This window comes from Falco rusticolus, chromosome 5 (assembly GCF_015220075.1).
Source record: "Falco rusticolus isolate bFalRus1 chromosome 5, bFalRus1.pri, whole genome shotgun sequence".
NCBI lineage: Eukaryota > Metazoa > Chordata > Aves > Falconiformes > Falconidae > Falco > Falco rusticolus.
Window position 1 is genome coordinate 78,610,560 of NC_051191.1, and position 20,798 is coordinate 78,631,357.

At 40.7% G+C, this 20,798-nt stretch overlaps 1 protein-coding gene across 1 annotated transcript in view; it reads right to left on the reverse strand.

Moving 5' to 3' along the window:
- Positions 1-20,798, reverse strand: part of WNT7B (Wnt family member 7B) — a 96,152-nt gene that overhangs the window by 32,468 nt on the left and 42,886 nt on the right. The window contains exon 2 of the mRNA XM_037390431.1: positions 9,044-9,270. Within this exon, the coding sequence (XP_037246328.1) occupies positions 9,044-9,270 (227 nt within the window). The remainder of the gene's footprint in view (positions 1-9,043; positions 9,271-20,798) is intronic.

Here is a 20,798-nt window from a genome sequence, read left to right on the forward strand (position 1 = left end):
GTCTGGCTGAATGGCAGCCAGCCTTTGGTGTACCAGCCACTTCCCAGTTTGTGTCGTCAGCAAACTTGCTGAGGGTACGCTCTGTCCCTTCATTCAGGTCATTGATGAATAAGTTGAACAAGACTGGGCCCCATAGACCTGGGAACACTTTAGGCCTCCAGCTCGACTCCATGCCATCGATCCCAACCCTCTGAGCTCTGCTGTTCAGCCAGTTCTCAATCCACCTCACTGTCCACTCATCTAACCCGTATTTCCTGAGCTTACCTATGAGGAAGTTATGGGAGACACGAGGTCAAAGTAGACAACATCTACCTACCTCCCTTCATCTACCCAGCCAGTCATCCGTCACAGAAGGCTGTTGGGTTGAGCAGGCATGATTCCCCCTTGCTGAATCCATGCTGACTACTCCTAGGATGATCACAGAATATAAAAAACCTACCTCACTCCCTTCCCCCAAAAAATGTTTCTTTTCCATACTGACACTTAAATGGAGCTATTCCATTTAATAAAAACCAGGTACATTTGGTTTTGAACCATTGAAACAAAGCCTTACACTGCATCCCCACATCAGTCCACTGTTTTCTGGGAGACCTGAGGTTTAAGGTCGCAAGAAGGCAATGTGTCATGCTATGTGATGTCTGTTACCAAGCTATGCCGTATGCTGTGGAACCCTATAGCTTAGAATACATACAGAAGCATGTGAGAGCAGAGCTCATGAGATACAGAGACTTGAGTCTCTGCAGTGACAGTTCCCTTCATCAATTTACATTAATGCACTTAACTAATTTAAACTACAAACCAAAATGGAGTTAGTTATTCACAGTCAGGTATATCAGTGTATCTTAGTTTGAAAACATCTGCAGAAAAACCTCAATTCCAAGAAAATCGTTATTTTTATAAGTGAAATGAAACAGAAGTTTAAAAAGTTAGCACTTCCCTCAGGATGGAAATTCCAGATTTCATTGAGGTCAACATCTACCATTTCTCATCCAGCTGCAAGCCACACAGAGTTCATGAAGTAATTGTGTTAACATATTAGTGCTATGTTTAGAATAAGGATGTCTGCCTTCTAAAGCAAGCCTGCTGCCAAAGAGGTAAATATTTAAATGGCAACAATAACATTTTACTTGAAGATAACTTGTACTTCAAACTTGTGACCCTTGAGTGAAAAGAAAACACGATTGAGCTACATTTGAACTAGACGGTAGTACCTTACAAAAGGACTAGGGAATAGACAATACAAATTGGGAAATATAGATCTATTTGGGAAATATAAATCTATTCATGGCTGGAAAGTATCATATGCTACAGATTATATATGCTAGACATTTCTTTTGTAGGGAGACGAAGAAAAAGAGATAGAGATAATAAAATTAATGCAGAAAAATGGCATTTTTTTCTAGTAAAGTCAAAAAAAATTTATTACTGTCAAGTCATAATTTACAAATGGTACTGTCCATTCATGTTTATCTTTTCAGCTATGATTTACATTGTGTTTTGAAAACATTACTAAAGTTTCACTGGATCATTATGAGGTTCTGGCATCTAAAATTTTTAAAGCACAGAAAAATTATCACCCACAAATTTTCAAATTGATTCACTAACTGGGAATCCTCCGTCCTCTCAAAATAGGATGTTTCTTTAATACAATAGTACTTCCTTAGAATAGAAAGATATATTTAGTTTTCTAAAAACCTCCAAGTGACAGAAACCTACTAAAATGAAGTCTGAACCTACCACTCTCATAATAGGCTGTCTCCCCAGTTAAAATAATATAAATTCTTAGCACAGTAGCTGTTTCATAACTTTTTTACCAATCCTTCCCAACCTCAGCTACCACCAGCTGGGAGGTTTATTTTCTTATTCTGGTTTGGGTTACTGTCTTGCTTTGCTGCTTGTGATAGCAAAAAGCTTATCCACCCTTCTACAGTCAGAAAGTATGAACTGAATCAACTTCATTTCCTCCAAAGATGATAATGCAAAGTAAAATAGACCTCTTACTTTAGTTTGTAACTGCTAGATTTTTTTCACAGCTTTTTTTCCACTGTTTTGCTTTCCATCAAGATTAATTGCACTGAAAAAAACTGTCCTTGTAAGGCATCTTACATGCCTTATAGCTTACCTTACTGCCTGTAGGGTAACTAGGTGCACAGGTCTTTAGGTGGAATAGCCCAGCTTTGCTCCAACATGGCCTTACTACCTTTGTAAGGCAAGTTGTGAGATAGTCACTGACATAACTTAAATCTTTCTGCAATAATATACTAATAAGCTAGAACAAATACAGGATATCCTTAAGCTTAAGGATATTTTTATTTCTCCTTCCAGCAACAACATGTCAGTTGTGAAAAGAAATGCGCTGTTTGAGACATTTTAAGAGACGGCTTTGCAATGAATGTTTGCAGTGTGATAAATCTTTCCTGCAAAATGAGCACGCTGAGGCCATCCTGAAATTCTGGAGTCTTTTTTCTCTTTACCAGCTGCCTCTGCCTGCCTGCCTGTAAGTTAGCCAGCCGGTATGGGTTGTGGTTCACTATGTGTGTCTTCTTGGGTTTTTTTAATTCAGCCTAGTAATGAGCAAACGTTCTCTCTAAATAACCAGGATTTATACATCTTATTATACACCACTGTGCTTCTGTTAAAAGCTATCCTTACATAAGCTACAGCTCATTAAATTTGCCATGGTATTTATATCATCTACTAGTTTAACTAAATCACACTTGCAAATGCAATGGCTCTGTACAACATTTTGTGGAATGGACATCAGCAGACACTCCGAAGTAGCCATGTGAATAAGAAAGATGCAGTTTCTATTGGTCCTATGTGGACTTCTGTAAGTTGCATACATTCCTAGAACAGATTTCAGCTGATTGAATACATCCTATGCACCTCTTTCCTGGCATCCCAGGCATGCTGCTGCACTAGGAGATGAAAGCTGATGCCATCCCCTGAGAAGTCACTTCTCACACTGCAATGTTTTTTACTATAGCCTAGCACCAACACAAACATCCAGTTCAAATTACTAGAAACAAGTTTCTTTCTGATCAGTTGCTTGGATCCTTATTGTTGTCTGGGACCATGTTATATGACAAAACAAAAACCCAGAAATTTTTCCACATTAGGTCCAAAAGCCACCGTGCAATTGAGGTTCACAATAACTGACAATGCCTAAACCAATCATAGCACCTACTGCTATGACAAGATAATTACTGCCTGCCTTTCCACCAGTGAAGTGTGTACCCTGCTCTGTATCATATTAAAATCTAATTCCAACTCATTTTCCCCCTCCAAATTGTTTCCAGCTGTACTGTTCCTTTCTTTCCCCCATATTGTTTTTATTGGATATAACGCAAGTCTGTAAAGATAGATTTTCCCATAATAAATACACAGATGTTAGAATAATAAACATACAGTCAACCTGATATATGAATATTACTAAGCATTAATAAATATATAACTAACAACATAAATCGATTAAAAAACTGGAAAATGAGAACATAAAGTAATAGAGAAAGAAATGACAGGAGGAAAGAAAGGCAAAAAGTGAGAGAAATGTACTTACTTTAGGCAAACTATCTGGATTCATTTATGGTTCCCTTTACTGATTTTTTGATAGCACTACAGCACAAGTATGGTTGTAAAGCATTCCTAAAATGTCCCTATCTTCATGTATTGGAAGTTTTCTGCTCATACTGAAAGTCAAGCTTTCCAAGTTGGCCAACTCATACCATACTAGACACTACTGTGCTAGATTAATGTATCTGCTTGGACACAAATTTCCATTTTTGGAGAATAATGAGTCTCTCTACTCCTCCCATTTTTGGTAGGAAGTTTTTATGAACATTTGGCATCTCGGTTAAACCACCATCATAGCCCAGAATAAAAATGACTGAATTCATATGCGAGTCTGAATCCAAATTTAATTAAGCCTATATATGGCCTGAACCAAAAATAATTTACTGACTGACACCCCCTCAGCATGTATGATAAGATGCCAACCATTTCTCCATGACACCATCACTTACATATCTTTCATGCCCAATTCCCATATTCTTTCAGGACTGCAGCTAAAACACTGGGATCCAATGTGGACTTAGTTACCTGTTTCCAGTACAAACATAGAAAGAATCATTTTTTTAATGAGGATCTTTCCTTCAGAAGATGTTCCCTCCCTTTCTTAGTCTTTCTTCTGTTTGGAATTATGCTGTCTTCTTAGAAGTTTTTGTGTGCATGTGTATGAGTGCATGCTTGTATATAACTCTGACATTCAACTTTATTTTCTGATTGTGTTTCTCAAAATAACTTGTAAAGTCTTCTTCACCTGTGAGTTAACAAAATCCATGCACAGATTTGTCTTTAGAACTGTAGTTTTCTCTCCCATCCCTCCCCCTTTCTGCCTGGAGAGTGGACCAGAAGCTCAGCAAATGCGTGGTAACAGTGAGCTTCTTAAGATGATGTTTTTCTCCTAAACATCCCATGGCAAGCAGGGTTTTAACCTCACTTCAGATGCATCCTTTCAACATGCCAGAAAACCACAGAACAATACAAAAGGTCAGAGATTTTTTAAAAACTTCAGAACTCCCTTGTTTTTTGCCTATTCATTGATTCTTCCCTGTCAGTGGCCCAGATCAATGATTTGCCAAATCATTGTAACAACAACACAACCAAATGAATACTAAATCATGATCATTTTCCACATCATGAGTCTGAGAAAGGAGACATCTACAGATTGCTTTTGATATCTGGACAGCTATATTTTTCAAAACCCTTTTTTGCCCTGAATTTAACACTTGCAAGAGCAGTCTGTTTATAAGCACTTCAATTTGGAGAACTCCAGCAGAAATGGTCAATGCACAAATAATTAGCCAGAATCATCCACTGTCAAAGAACAACAGTGGATTTCACTTTCATTATTGATTCTGACTCCATACTCAGAGGCTGCACTATTTACTTTGTTGTGTGGAGTTATTTGCTTCTGAACATTATTAGTGATCTGTAACTTTTAAAGGTACCTACATAACAGAATGTTCCAACCATCATTTAGAGGACAAGAGACCAGTCCCTCATGCTGGGGCTCTTTTGCATCAATAACCTGATAGGACCACAGGCTTTACTTTTCCAGATCACTGTCCTTGCCCTCAGAAAGTTAGGTCAATTCTCTTTAAACAATGGTTATCAATAACAATATCATTAACCAATTAATTTTTGGATCCATCTGTTAAAGAGGTAATCTTTGAAGAGGCAATATGTTGATGAAGCTTGCAACAAGAGGAATGAGTGGAGAGTGCAAAAGATGACTTTATGTGAGAAGGTGGCATGAAAACCAGGGATGAGTGCAGGAAGCTGACAAATATAAGTATGTGCAGAGACAGGATGAGTGAAGTGAGTGCAGTAGTGATTTTTCTTTGGGGATGGCATGACTATGGAAAAGTTCCCAGATATAAATATACCAAAAAAAGCTATGCACAATGCTTGGCTAATTCATCCCATGCTACATCCTTTGTTCATGCTATTAATTTGGAACTCTCCATCACTTTTTATCTCTGGCTGCTATAAATCTTTCACACCAACATGAACGCCCCATGCCTAACATAATTTCTACAGTTGTTACACTGTCCTCTAAGCTATTTCAGTTGTTTTTAATACAGACTCCCACGTATTATATAGGTGGTACAGCCCTCATTCACTGAAGAAACTCTTTGAAAAAACGGCTCAGCACCAATCCACCTTAGCTAACTTACTGGGGATTCCCTTGGCACAGTAGGATCCCCAGAAGCCACATGAGTGGACATTTGCTCCTGTGCCATGCCTTCTGGCTGCTGCTTGGTTGTGGCTGGAAGACATGCATAGTTGGAACATAATGGCACCCAAGAGATGTTGTTGTCAACAGGTGCACAGATGTTGGAGAAACCCCATGTTGGGTGAGTCTGGGGATTTGTTATGAGTTTTGATGGGGAGTGTTGCATCAGGGTACGAATTACCATAAATAAATCTGCACCTGTCAGTGTTAGTGGTAGAGTCTTGGCCCAGAGGCTAAAGAGTGGGTCCTTTCTTTCCCATACAGAGAAAAAAGCAACTAATTTCATGCTATCACAGCTACTCACCCTCTCCACGCTGTTACCTGAATAACTTGCCTTGATTGTTCATCTCCCTAAGCAGTTCTGGGAAGAACTAGATGAGCTTTCCTTTGGGTGAAGTGAAAACATGCCTATCTTTTTTAGTCTTAATTCTTTCTTCAGTCTCTTCAGGCAGAACCAAATGTCTGGTTCGGTGTTGCCATGTGTGTCAGATACAGACGTGTTTTGTTACACATAAGAATATTTATGCTTACAAGTATTTTGTACTTTTAAGTAGGGTTTCTTTAAGCTTCGTCCTTTTTTACTTTTTTTACATTTCCCCCCCTACATATTACTAGTGTAATAACACCACTTACTAAACCCTCTCCTTTTCCTAGATACTGACCACATCATCTCTGGGTGCTACTCCACTAATAAAACAAATAAAGACATGTGGATCATGGGATCCTTTATAGACCTGCATGGAACTCATCTGGCTTAGCTGGCAGGGTCATGTAAACCTTCTCCATCCGTTACAGTTTGTGTGGTTTCACACCCAACAAATGTCAAAGCAGAACTCAGCTGCAACTGCCAAGTTTTGTCTGTGTTTGGGTTAAGCCATAAAAGAACCCACCAAATTCCACATCAGTCATTTCAGAGTTGCAAGAAACCACCCAGGTTCGGTGAAGAGGTCAGGAATCTGGGAAACATTTTGGCAAATATGGCTTGACCAGTGGCTCAAGAAAACCTTGGGTTTTTCAGACTTTGCAGTCTGACTAACCTAATAGCTGGTCTATCTTGATGCCAAACAATTTTTGTTCCCTGTAGCTTTTATTTTGTATAAAAACGTTCAGAATGAAAGCAGAGGCATGACTTGTAGTCCTCTTTAGGCATTTTGGCTGTGCTCACTTGCAAGGTTTCTGAGGATGAAAGGAGTCTCTCTGGTGAAAAGGATTATTACTCATGAGTACAAGGATGGAGCTGATGATGTGCCACAAGATTCTCGCCTTAAAGAGGAGAGCAGAACTGGTGAAAACCTTTTCACCGGGAAGCTTAGTGATGACACTAATTTTGGTACAACCTTCCAGAGCGTGCCTCTTCAAGGACAGATGTTAAGAGGGCTTGACTAAGGGTCAGAGCATGCCTGCAAGCTTTGGCAGATCAACACAATACTGCATGAAGAAGTACATCAGTGGTATGTTTGGCAGTTCTGTATTTTCTGGCAGCAACATAATTTTGGACATCAACTTAAGATAAATAAGCATAAGCCTGACCAAGGAGGACCAGACCTGTGTGTCTAATAGTCAAGACATGTGGCTAGATGTTTTTCTAGTTCATTTAAAGTTGAAGGTAAAAGTCAAATGTCAGGTTATTGCCTGTATATGGTGTCTTGAGAATATTTAATGCCTTCCACTTACACTCTTTTAGACACAAACAGCAAGTAACCTAAAATGAACCTAAAGATTAGCCAATAGGACAAATGTGGGAAGAGACACTGATGAGCAAATGTCTCACCACCAGGTTTTCAGCATCAAAACAAAATTCTACCAAGCTTTTTTTGGAAGTTCGAAAGGTCAGACTTCTTTTGCCATTGATTTGGCTTACTGGGTCTTTTTATTATTAGTTTTAGACCTCTCCACTTCTGTGATTTGGTGTGGAGTAACGCTCACAGAATATGACAGATTCTCTGTGGGTGTAGCTGAGCTCAGTTCCCCTGATGCCAATGGATTTATTCAATTACAACACTTTATAGCTGGGCCACTGTGCCCTTTAAAAATGCCCAAACCTCAGCCAGACTCTCAGACTTGCATGTCCTTTGAAAAAATATTCAGTTCCACCATTGACTTAAGCGTACCTCAGCTTTTGGCATTCACTTCACAAGGTTGCTGGGGAAAAAAAAATGAAAGCCTTGATCTCCAGTAACAACCAAAGCACCATGGAAGTAATTTCTTCTTTGCAGGTGGGGTGAAATGTTATGCCTTTTTTCACACAACTTTAACGAGATCTTATGTATGACCATGTTCAGTTGTGTTGGAGGCACAAGACTTACCCAAACCATTGAATTCAAAAAAGAGGTGTTACCCAAGGAAGAATCAAGCACTAGAAGAACAGGATACAACCCCACTGAGAAGACAGATGTTATCACTCTGAGCACCCTGTGAGAGCCACATACTAAACAATGTTATCCCAACACTGAGCAGCAGACAGTATGGGGGGTGGTAAGTGGGCAGCCCTTTGGGGAGAGAGGAAAGGTCAGGGATAGGCTTAGGATACTCAGCTAGGCAATGACGAAAATTATGATCTCAGTGCTGGAAAAAAATTGCATAATCTCCCCTATGAAATAATGTCAAACATAGGGTAAATGGAAAGTGATCAATTTAACCTCTGCCAGCTAACAGCTTGTCAGGCCAAGGTCCTGTATTTTTCTTTGAATAGGTTTCCTGCCTCAAATCACTTGCAGTATTTTCTTTGCAGTATGATAGCAACACTAAAAAGGATGTGTACCGCTGCTTTATATCAGAAGGCCAGCGTTGTATGCACTGTACTTCCATCAGTTAATTGGGACTGTCCCATTACCTAAGCTGTTGGGAAGTCTGCAGAGGGATTTTTAGAGCTGATTTTACTTCCCTTTTGACTGGCCGTAACATTCACCACAGTTATTATGGCAACCTCTAACAGGACAACAGTTGGAAATATTTTTTCACAGGGTGTGATGATGCACAGGGTGCAGGCATCTGGGTCATTGCTGGGTATGAAGTTGCACAGATATGAATGACTTCATCTACAGATCACTAGAGATTTCATGTCTCTTGCCAGTTACTTTTCAATGAGTGGAAACACACAGACCACAGTTGTTCTTGGAGCATCACTGTTGAGCCCCAGTAGGCAAATACCAGAGGGTCATAAACCTTTGCAGGATGAGAATGAGAAAGCTAAAAGAACACCAGCCCCAATGCATCACTTCAGCACTGTATTAGAGATACCCTTACCTACTCGAAGCTCTTGTCCAAAGACTGTTTTCTCTCCCAACGCAGAGCAGTTCCACCTTCCGTACCGAAACTGGTACTGGCACTCATTGATTCCCATTTGTGCCCCTTCCCCGATCACAATGATGGCATCAGGGCGGCTCTGGCAGATTGCTCGCTGCCGAGGGGCCAGGCCTGGGATTTTATTGCAGATGATATTAGCTCCTAAAGCCACCACAGAAGACAAAGCTCTGAAGAAAAAAAAAAAAAAAAAAAAAAAAAAAAAAGCAGAAAGACAGGTTACAACCAAATTGAGGCCATTAATTGCTTTTGCCATGTGCTGCCATGCGGCAGGCAAGGCGCTGGGCAAAGGGGAGTGGTAGGAGTTTGGATTCCTATAATTATGCCAACTTATCCCAGCCTCTCTGATCTGTCAAGAGAGTCTGGAAATCTTGCAGTAAATCCTGATCTGATTTGTGCCAGAAACAGCAAAGAAACGGAATTTTGGCACTTTTGTTTCCAGTCCTACACAGAGCCATCAGCTGATGAGATGTGGGAAGCAAGACATATTTAAAAGCCAAAAACAGTGATAATTGATTGTCCACAAATTGCTGAAACTCATGTCTGCTTTGAACGGCCTTACATAGATTCAGGCTCGGTGTTTTAGTTACTGCAGCCAGTTCATCCATCCTTCATTTGAAAGTGTTAGGCACAATTTAGAGAATGACGACGCTACCAACCGTCTTGCCCATTGTTACACTCAGGGTATTAAGTGATTAATGAAAGTTCACCAGCATGACTGTGCTTTTAGATCTGGCAAATATCACAGAGCCCATAAGAGTAATCCTTAGTATGTGCCATCCAGACTAGAAATATTCTCATTCTTCAAGTATATTTTCAGAATTCATTATGAAGTTTGCATATAACTTGCACCTGCCATATGTTTTCACTTTAGTACATTTATTTTTCATTTTTCCGCTCACTTTTCAACATCTTTAGAAGCTACATTTTAGTGGTAATATTTTGAAAAAATAAGACAGCAGGGGTACACGTTCAGTGATGCCTCAGATCACATCTGCCAAGTACCAGCCAGGCCCATGCTGGGATGCTTCAACTGACTCTGGACAAGTCAGCAGGAGCAAAGAGACCAGTGTAGCTGCATTAGCAAAACAGGCCTTGCTCAGCATGGTGTGATGGACCCTGAGACAGCTACACAACCAGTCTGGCAAAGCACCTGCCATGCTGCCCAGCAGGCTTTCCTGCTCCTCAGCTGGCAAACCAGGGCACCAAGAGCACTGCTGCTTCTTGGCACCTGCAAGGATGCCTCTCCACAAACCCTCTCCCTTCTTTAGCTTGTCCCAGCTGGTATTGTATCACGTGGGTAATTTCATTTTCCCATCAAATTCTGTTGTTGACTGCCTCTGTAAGGTAAAGGTGATTATCCAGATCATGCTGCAGCACCTCGGGCTTGAGTGGAGTTCCACAGTAACAGGTCACAATATATAAACAGGTTAGTAGCAGGATACAAACTAACTTCCCCATTACCTTCCTCTCCATCGTGAACACTGACAAGCCTTTCTTCTGAGTATTAAAAATTTCCCACTGGAAATGTTGCTTTTGGAAAATACTGACTAAACAAAATTGAAGAATTTTATAGGAATTTATCTTCATCAAAAAGGTAACTGCGAAATTACATAAATGTTACATTTCAACTTCATTTCAGAGTGTTTCATTTTGCCATTTCAATAAACTACAGTAAAGCCAGAGCAAAAAGGGTGAAATGGAGAACTCCACCCTGGCCAAAATGAAATACCACTTTTACTGTGAAATGGAAATTCCATGATGATTCACTCTGCCTTCAATAGGTATTTGTGCATCTTTACCGAAGTTAACAATCCATGAGATATTCACTGTGTTTTTTCATTTATGGCTTGGGAGGGGTTTATAGATACAGAGACAAGGTATTGCAAACACAGAGCATGCATGCCATGTGGTATGACCTATTACACAAAAATAAGAACAAAATGCAGTTGCAGCTTCCACCACTCACAGTCTTTGAAGCAGGAGCACTCAGATCTGTGGCTTTAATTCATGTTCCTCTGGGTACTGAGCAACAAAGCTGAAGCATCAATTAGACCCAGTGAGTCCTCAAGACTCATGCAGGTTTTGAGCTAACGTTTTGTTTCTGGCCCATCTCTATTTAAACAACTGAATCAAATATTTAAATTACAACATCTTTAAATGATGACTTTCCAAGAGATATGATAATCTTATAAAAAAAAAACTATGAGTCTGATGTAGAGATCAGTTTCTCTGACCTTTACAATGGTACTTAATATATTAACTTATGGCTTCAAAAGTTGATGAAAATCACAGGGGCAAGTATCAATATCTGGCTTTTTAAAAATCAAGCACTTCCTGAAACAGACAAATGAAGGTGTTGTTTTCTTTCATACCTGACCTCTCTGACTTCAGCAACTTTCCACATCAAGTAGGATGTACATTCTGAAAATGTTGCAGTAAAATGCAAAGAAAAGCATTTTTCCTTTATAGCTGATATGTCGTGTCCAGGAACTCTTTGATGACCATAAAATGCCAGGACCCTTTCTCAAATCATGTTAGGATCCACATCTGGCCCTTCCATGGTTTTCAAGTTATGACAAGGGAAAGGTACCTTGTATAGAGTAAGTAACCTGAAGATGCCGCAGGGACAGGGGACCCTGCCATTACAGTTTAGTCGGTGGTTCTTCTCCCTGAGGGAGGCTGAAGGGAACCCAGGTCAGCCACTCACTCTCTACCGGGATGCACAGGCAGTGATTCAGCTGAGGAAAAGGTGGATTTCTACAGCTGTTCTTCAGAGCAGAGCAACAGCCAGGGCTCCCTGTCACCAACACCTCCCTGGCTCAGCATATGCAGCAGTTCTCTGGGTGCCTCTCAGGCTCTGCCCCATCCTTACCCCATCCCCTCCACCTGGCTTGGCATGGTTCTCTGGGACAGAGCAGGTGCCCAGGCATCCTGCAAGACCTCCCCATCTGGTAACCCATCTTTCTTGCAACAGCAGCTGCTACAGACACTGACCTTTTTACCCTTCTAGGAAAACCTAATCCTGCAGGTATCTGGGGTTGGGCCCTAAGAACAGACCTGCACATTCAAAATTTAACTTCATACTCAACACACACGCACAAGACATGCAGTTCTGGTCCCTTGGCTGCCTGATGGTCATTGACTTACTGAGGCCACACAAGCAACTTACTAATAAAAATTGTATATAAAAATTATTTGTATATGATATAAATATTTTTTTAAAATAAAAAAAACTGATAAAAGCTATAAGATAGCTTTCTGGCATAATTTTTTTAGAAGTGCTGAGTGCCCACAGTTTTCACTATTTTCTCAAGTTGAGCAGCAAAAACTTATGACGTTCAAACCAAGGAAAGCAAGAAAGAGTTGGCCACAGTATCTACCCCATATGTAATTTCCAGTTTAGTTGCTTCCTCCATACATATTGCTACTGTCACATAATTAGGTTAAAGAGTGTATTTTTTGGTCCCCCATTGTTTTCAGAATGGGCTTTGGTCAAAGTATTTTAATATAGTGGGTCAATTTATCCATCCAGAAAATAAGTATGACCATATCTGCCTTAAAAGGTGTTGTGAAGATATCATAATTATTATGTTTGTAAAGTGCTTTAAGATATTCCTCATGAAAATAATTAAACTGCAAATATTGGGTGTGGAGTGGGTCTTAGTTTTGTTATTATTACTTGCAGGGACTTCCCCTTTTCTGGCCTGAACTTACCAGCATATTCCCTCAGATTTGTTTAGCCTACTTTTGAATTGTTACTATAATTTTACTGCCAAAAGAAATGCTGAATCATGAAACTGAGGTTTTGGAAAACTTTATTTATATTAAAGAAATGCACCCAACAGCATTTCAAGCTTCCTCTCTGTTATTTCTTGTGGCATGCCTCAGTTCGTGCATCTGTCACACACTCAGGGGGGTTGTGCCATGCTCCTTCCCCTTGGCAGGTTGAAGGCTGCATTATTTTTTTTACTAGATGGAGAATGTTTCACTTTATAACTGTCAAAAGGCAGATGCCCATGCCATATTTTGGCATCTCTTCCCATCTAATCTTTCCCTGTGGTGCAACTTCCTTGATTCTTATCACAAGGAAATCCTGAGTGCAGCATTTTTGTGAAGATTTCTGGTACAGTTTACAGTAATTGTAACCATCCCGCACTGCGACAGCCCATGCACACTTCAGAATTTGATGCTGCGTCGTCCACATGGGTTATCCAATTAAAGGTCATCCACGTGGGTTATCCAACTGAAGAGCATTAATGGAATAATGTCACATGTATTAAGCAATTAACAGTAGAGACTGGCATATAAAGAGTTTTTACCTTTCTTCATCACTTAGTCATTAATCCAAGGGAAAGTTCAGCACTGAGATTGAGCAATAGTTATAAACAGTTACATCCAAATTAAAAAAAAACACTGATCTGGGCTTGGATAGGACTTTACAGTTCAAACTTCCAACAAACTAAACCTGAGGAGCAATGTTTTGGAAGGCCTGGCTGCTGCATCAGAATCCTGAAACATACATTTTTTAATTCTTTGAAAAAATTACTATGACTGCAGTCATAGCAAGCAAAAGTTCATGGCAGTGGGAGACAAATTTCACCCTATTTTCAGAATTAATGCTTGTTTAATTATGCAAAGATAGATGACTACTGTCACAAAAAAATGAAAATTGTCCCCAAAAATGTATTTCTTGTTATGGTTCTGTCTTTTTTCTGGGACTGAACAACTACAGCTTTCCTTTTCACAAAGTTATGTGGAAAAATTGAAAGATCACAACGATGAAAATTACCATCTATTCCAAGCAATTCATAAAGGTAAAGGTCTTTGAACTACACTTCAGAAATTAAACGTGAAGGCCTAAAATCATGTGAGTTTTAAGAACATAAAATGTAATGCAGTGTTGCTTATCAAAAAAGTGTAGTCTTCATATATGATTTACTTTCTTGAGTCTCTATTTTACATTTGCAAATATAGGCATTTGCTTAACTTAAGCACATTAGTAATTTCATTGATTTCAAATGTTGTTACACGTTTTTGCAATTCTCAGATGAATTTCCACATAGGAAGGTCGTGACGAACTGTAGCCTATAGAGGGTCTCAGAGTGTTTGCACAAGTGGAAAATACATAAATATAAAGTAAATCCTTATAACGAACAGTTGTACAACCACATGCACTACATGAGGACAATTTTTTCTTTTTTTTCTGGTTTAGAAGAATCCAAACTTTGACAAAATTATGAAAGTAGAACTGTCTACGTCTAGATAAACAGCAGTAACTAACCAGTTTTCAGTTGTCCCCAGGCTCCTGTACGAGCACAGGTGTGTATGAGATTTCTCCAAGGTGCTTAAAATTCAAGTTCCAACAAATATAGAACAACAGGAAGACGTAAAATAGAGAAACCAAACCAAGAACACATTTCATACAGATGAAGCACTTAACCAAGTTAGTTTTAACCTTCTGATTAAAAATAATAATGTCCGAAAAATTCCTCTTAGCAATCCTTGCTCCTGGGCAAATCACATATTATTGCAGGCCAGGCGGAGCTTCAGAAGCTACCCTTTCTCCTCCACCACCCTCGCTTGTATTCCTGGCTGCACAGCAGCACAGAGCACATTTCCCCCTGACCCGCTGCGCCCGCCTTACTACAGCCCTTCGAACAGGCACCTGCAGGGTCACTGTCATCTCACCCTAACCTCGCTACTCGATATTCACATGAAGCTGCTGTTGGGGGGGGGGGGGTCATTTTCCTCAACGAATGAAGGGATTTAGCCACCAAAACCCCATTTAACAGCAGATGAGCTGCATGGCTCTAAACCTTGCACACTGTGCTGAAACTTACCCCACCATAGCTGATAAAATTTCCAATAATGGATTCTTTGTTAGAAGGAACCACCAAGATACTTTGTGGTGACACTGTGACACATCTGAAACAGTACACCACTACCGAATGGTTTACTTAATTAAGAATTCCTAAGTAAATATTTTGAGCGTGTATCAGTTGCAGAAATTGGCAGGAGCATCCCAGGCTCTGAATGCCATCTGCATATGTTTAGGCTTTCAATTGTGTTTTCCACCACTGACTTTGGGGAATCCTTGTTCAACACACGTGTTATTGAAATGGAAATCCAGTAGGGCCGCATGGTGCTGTCCTGCAGCGCACCCTTCTCTGCCAGAGCTCCGAGCAGAGCCTTCGGACCCGCGGGCTGTAGGCAGCAACGTGTTCAGTCCCATCAAATGAAGGGCAGAGGTTTCTTTGAGGAGCTCACCCAGAAAAAGAGCCTGCTAGGTTATAGAGTACAATTGCTTGCACGGTCAAGAATGAAAGTGGTGGGCTAAGTTGAGGTTTGATTCACACGAGGGCAGTGTGCGCCTCGGGCTAAATGCCTGCCTTAGAGAAGAGTGGGAACAAGGACCCCATCCCTATATGCAGTAGTGACGCGGAGAGCATCAGCAAAACTTTGGATTTGTGTCCTCCCCTACCTGCCAGCTGGGAGGCACAGGGTGGCTGCTACGGAGCCAGCAGCAAATGATTAGGCTTCAGGAGGAAGGAGTGGGACATTGCCTAGCAGAGAGATGCCCGCAGGTCACGGCGCCGGTGCAGCGGCGGCCTGCGTGCTGCCCCTAGGACCCCATGCTCACAGGCTGCACTGCAGCAGCAAGCATGGGCTTGCACCCACATCAGGCACCCTGACAAAGGGTGGCCTCAGGGCCCACGTGTTTTCCACTCCTCAGAGATGACACCTTTATGCAGTCCCTGCTGATGTGGCATTTACCTGCTGGTTTTCTGGAGAAAAGCTTACACGAAGCACCAGAAGCAGCAGTGCAGGTGTGAACATTATGAGCCAGAATGGAGATGGTAAAAGCCCTGTTACCCAACAGAGCACCTCCCACTACAAAAAGGGTTTGTAGCTCTTAGTTATTGTGGAAAACCATAGGAATACCAGTGGTCCTGAGCCTGAAATGGAGGATAGCTAGGGAGGGGCTATCACTTTGGTTTCCTAACAGAAGACAGCTTGAAGCTCCAACCAAGAGCCCAGGAGCTATTCCTCATCTAAATAGCATTATACCATGGTAAGAAGACTGGGAGTGGTTAGGAACAAAATTTGGCCATCCTACTCACCAGCTGTCACAGATTCCATCAGTGCTTGGTACTGGCCTTTCACTAATTCTTACTGTTCATGCCAAAGCAAGAGAAAGCAAAAGCATCTATGGCTCAGGAACATTTCTGGGATGGTGCCACCTGAGGATTATGCCAAAAATGACAATCCAGTCTGATTTTAAGTTCACCTATTTCTTACTTGGTTTATGGCTGGTCCACTGCAGTAATTTTTGTTAATCAGTCAGGGAGGCAACACAAGGTAAGTAACAGTAGGATATCCTGAAGACCTGTTACATCTCTAGTTTACCTGTACACAATTTTTTTACACCAAGGGAAGACTCATGGAAAACAGAAATGCCTCACATGCCCTGTTGTATAGACCACACTGTCAAATTGGACATTTACATTGGACATTTACTGTCTTACAGGAAGCATTCTGAATTTTCATGGCAAACTACTATATAAGAAGGGGTTTTTTTCTTGTCTCCAATCACATTATTCTAGGGGCATCTTGCTATAGGGTGGAAAGCATTCACATCTTGTATATATAAAAATTAATAAAAGTAAAATAGGATGTTAAAATATCTGAGGTGTTGAAAAAATCGATTCCAAAGCAATTTGGGTTTCAAGAAGCGTTCAGTCTGCTAAACCAGAGTAAACTGATAGGCCTGTGTTGGAAGCTGCAGGAAGGCAACAGCTCTCCCGGTGTGCATGGGGTTATTTGTGAAAAGCTGGCATATTTCTGCTTTGGTCTTGCCAGCAATGAGGGTGGTGACACCATAGCATAATTGAACTTATCTGAGTAAGTCTAATGAAAAATGGTGTTGATATAAACTTATTTGATTTCTTTTAAAAACTCAGGACTTTGTCAGATTTAGAAGTGAAACTGAAACACTTCTGTTCCATATATTTTTTTTTCTTACGGTTATATAAACACAGTTAACAGGACCTACCATTTCAGTTTCTGCAAGCATCCACACACGGGTGTTATGCCCAGCAAAGTAGCAAGAAACCTCCAGCACCAGTAGCAAAAATGTCCATCGTGAATGCCAAGATCCTGCTGAGTCCTTGCAGTTGGTATTGATGTCTAGCACTGTTATTTGCCTTCCACCCCATTTCTGTTTTCCTTTAGCACTAGAAAAAGTCATGCTGATACCTAACAGAAAGGTTACAGAGTTGTTTGCTGAATAGTGATCCACCGCAGTGGAACGCAAAATTACCTTGCAGAATAACTGTGGTGGGATATTGCAGTTCCCTGGTGGGGCAATACAACTTTGAAATACCAAAATGACTGGAGGAGGGGTAAGCCACAGATTTTCTGTGTCTACACAAAAATAATTCAATATCATGGAGAAGAAAAAATTTCACACTTCACATGTAAAATCCATGCTTTGTTACGTTTTTCAATATATCAAATAAGGATGAATAACTCGTTCCATTGTGCATCACATATGCATAGATATGGGCATTTTCCAAACTTTATCAATTCCAAGCCTTAATTAAGCAACCTGGAGAGATATTTGGCTTTGTCCAAAGTTTAGCAGTTGCTCTCTCTTGTGGAAAGGTTAAAAGTGGAAAAGAAAAATGAAGTTAATAGCAGGTGTGCATCGTGAGTTTGAAATTCTTATATTGTTCTGCTGGTGGAATCTATTTTAAGATATATGCTTTGTTATATTTTCCATTTAAGTATATGAAATATCTTAAATTTGGGGCTTTGCATGCACAGGATTTCCATGGATATGATACAAAAAATTGAAAGGGGAAAACATGTCATAGTGGGTCTAGAGGAAAGGAAGATAGCTGCTTCCCAAAAGGAGATCATCTGGCTTTACTAGTAGCTCTGGCAGTTCAGGTAGGAATGCATTTTAGCCAAAATGTGAGCAATGAGAATAAATTCTGAAAATCTACTAACGAGCCATTATGTTGGAAAATTTAGTCTTTTGTGTTAATATTAACAGCCACTACAGTGAAGTCTTAAACATGAGGATGAACGCATGTATGCGGCTTTAAGCTACACCTGAAAAGCTGTACAAAGCAATCTCAGAGGTCCTTTCAAGTGAGGAAGGTAGAGAGGCCATATTGACCCCACAGACGATGTGCAGTTTGGACTAAATGACCACTGGAGGTTGCTATTTGTGCACAGATATATGACCACAAATCATCAAGCTTTCTGACTGGTCTTGAATTAGCAGCAGAAGAGAAAAAATTAAATTCACTTTGTCAGTGACATTGAATTTTTATATACTGAATACACCAATGTATTGTGAGTCATGATTTGTTTCTTCCTTTCCTTATCACTATTTTCATGGTGGCAAATCTTTGCTAAGGCCATGAGATATTGGGATATGAAATTAAATAACATCCGCCAACAAAATTAAAACCAAAAACCCATAGGCTTGTTGCTGCCAGGTTTACTTACTGGCCTGTTTCTACATCTGGAGTGGGCGCACTGCTCAAACCAGTGGCAGCTCTCGTTGTCCCCATCTGTTCTAATCCTCCCACTTAAGACAAGATCAATGTCTGCCAACACAGGGGATGGAGACCACAAGGTCTTCCCTTGATTTTTCTCTGTAATTGATGAAGCTTTAGGATGACACACTGCCAGGGTAAGGGCAGCCTCTCCTGCACAGGTGTGCAGGAGGTAAGGAAGTGAGTGTGAGGACGGGGCACATCCTTGGCAGAGCCCAAGTGTACCATGCAGATCATTGGTTCTTTTGGTTGCAGAGCCTTGAGCCCCAGACTTCTTCCATATCAATGGCCCACTTTCACCTTTCCCTCAAATTACAGTCGTTGGTGTGCACTCATTTTTAATGAGCACACTTGCATTGTTTCTAATATGTGGGAAAACTGGGAAACACGAAGTCCCAGAAGCAGAAACGGTTGACTTCTCCAGGTCTGGCATGAATGCAGGTATTCTTTCCTTTTTCAGCCCAACAAATTACATCATGGTTTCTCCCAGGTGATTTGCTTTTGGAATCAAGGTATTTTGTCTCTTCTAATATTTTTCTATTGATTTAGAGAACTCACACCCATTCTGCATGTGCTACCAGTAAGCAATATGCCATGTCACATCAGTCAGTGGCAGGCTGGCATGACCAGAAAGAGTGTCCACAGAAAATTACACAGGCACAAGCTAATGGACGCAGCAGGGAAGCATCTGATCAATTTTAGGTGACGTGGCAGGTACAGCCTCCCTCCTGTCCTTGGTATTGGAGATGCAGAGCAGTTGGACAGTCAACCCACATCTCAGACCAGGGTACTTCTGCACCATCAACCCACTGTGAGTTCAGCCTCACACAAACATACCCAGACCAGCTTTAGGTGACCTGCCAGAAGTTGCAGTGTAACCACCATAAATGTGAGATCAGGGGCTGGTTGCCTGGGTACTTGTCCTACTCCTGGGACAGGTTTGGCAACCAGGAGGTTGTGCTGTTAGATGGGTAGCTTTAAATGAGTTCAATAGACTGGCTGCAACTGGAGCATGCTCCTCAAACAGAAGTGCCCTGAAAGTCCCCTTCAGCCTGAACAGCTCAAGCAAGATCTTGCAAAGCCTTGATTTAAAGAGGGAAAATGCTGTTAGGACCAGCATATTAAATACAAGACATATATGACAGATTTCAATATTCTAGATGCATATTTGACACCCGTTCTGCCTTCCTGGTCATGTAGCCCTATTTGCTTCAGTGGAAGATTTCCTACTAAGCTGCCAGTCACCCTAGGTAAATGTATCAGAATATGTCCCTGCAAGAAGACTTCATAGTAAACATCAAATCCCATCATCAAAATGAATCAAAGATCAAAGAGGTAGAAGCTTTGCCCTGAGGCAGGTAGCTAAGAAATACAAAGTGCAGAAATGCTGCATTTAATAGTTTTTATATACTTTTAATAAATATTTGTCTAAAAGCAAAAGAAAGAAAAAGCAGCATGTTTTTGAGCAAATAGCAAACTGAGGTGCGCTTGTAAAAATATTTTTTTAATAGCCTGTTAGTGTATTAACTAATCTTGCCTTTTCTCTTCAGAATCTGTTTGGTGACCTTTATTTCCCAGTAAGAAAATTATTTGCAGCCTTTCTGCACCATCATAACCAACTGTAAGCAAAACTGCTTGCCACTTTTATGGAGCAGGCCTGCATTCCTTGCACCCAGCAGAACTCCCACTGCAGAAAGAAATTCTGATCCATTGGATAGATAATTTATGCTTAACTCCCTTACATGAACTATCCCATTGAAGTTGTGAGGCAGTTTCTCTACATGAGGATATTCGTGTCAGTAAGAGAAGGAAAGAGGATTTGGTAGTACACTGAGATTCATCAGACCTTCAAATCTGTTCCCAGAAGTTGGACGTTATTATAAAATGGCTGCAGTCTGAGAAAGCCTTGAGAGTAAAGAAGAGGGAACCCTCCAGAAACAGTAGAATATAAAAAAATATATGTATTTCCTATGCAGTTTTCCAAACATTCAAAGCGCTATTGTATTCAGCATGTGGGCTTCCTGCAAACAGAAACACAGTGTTTTATAACCTGAACTGTCAACACTGGCGCAAAACAATGTAACACCCAACAGGGCTATCCATGAATTTCTAAGGTTTCTTTCAGC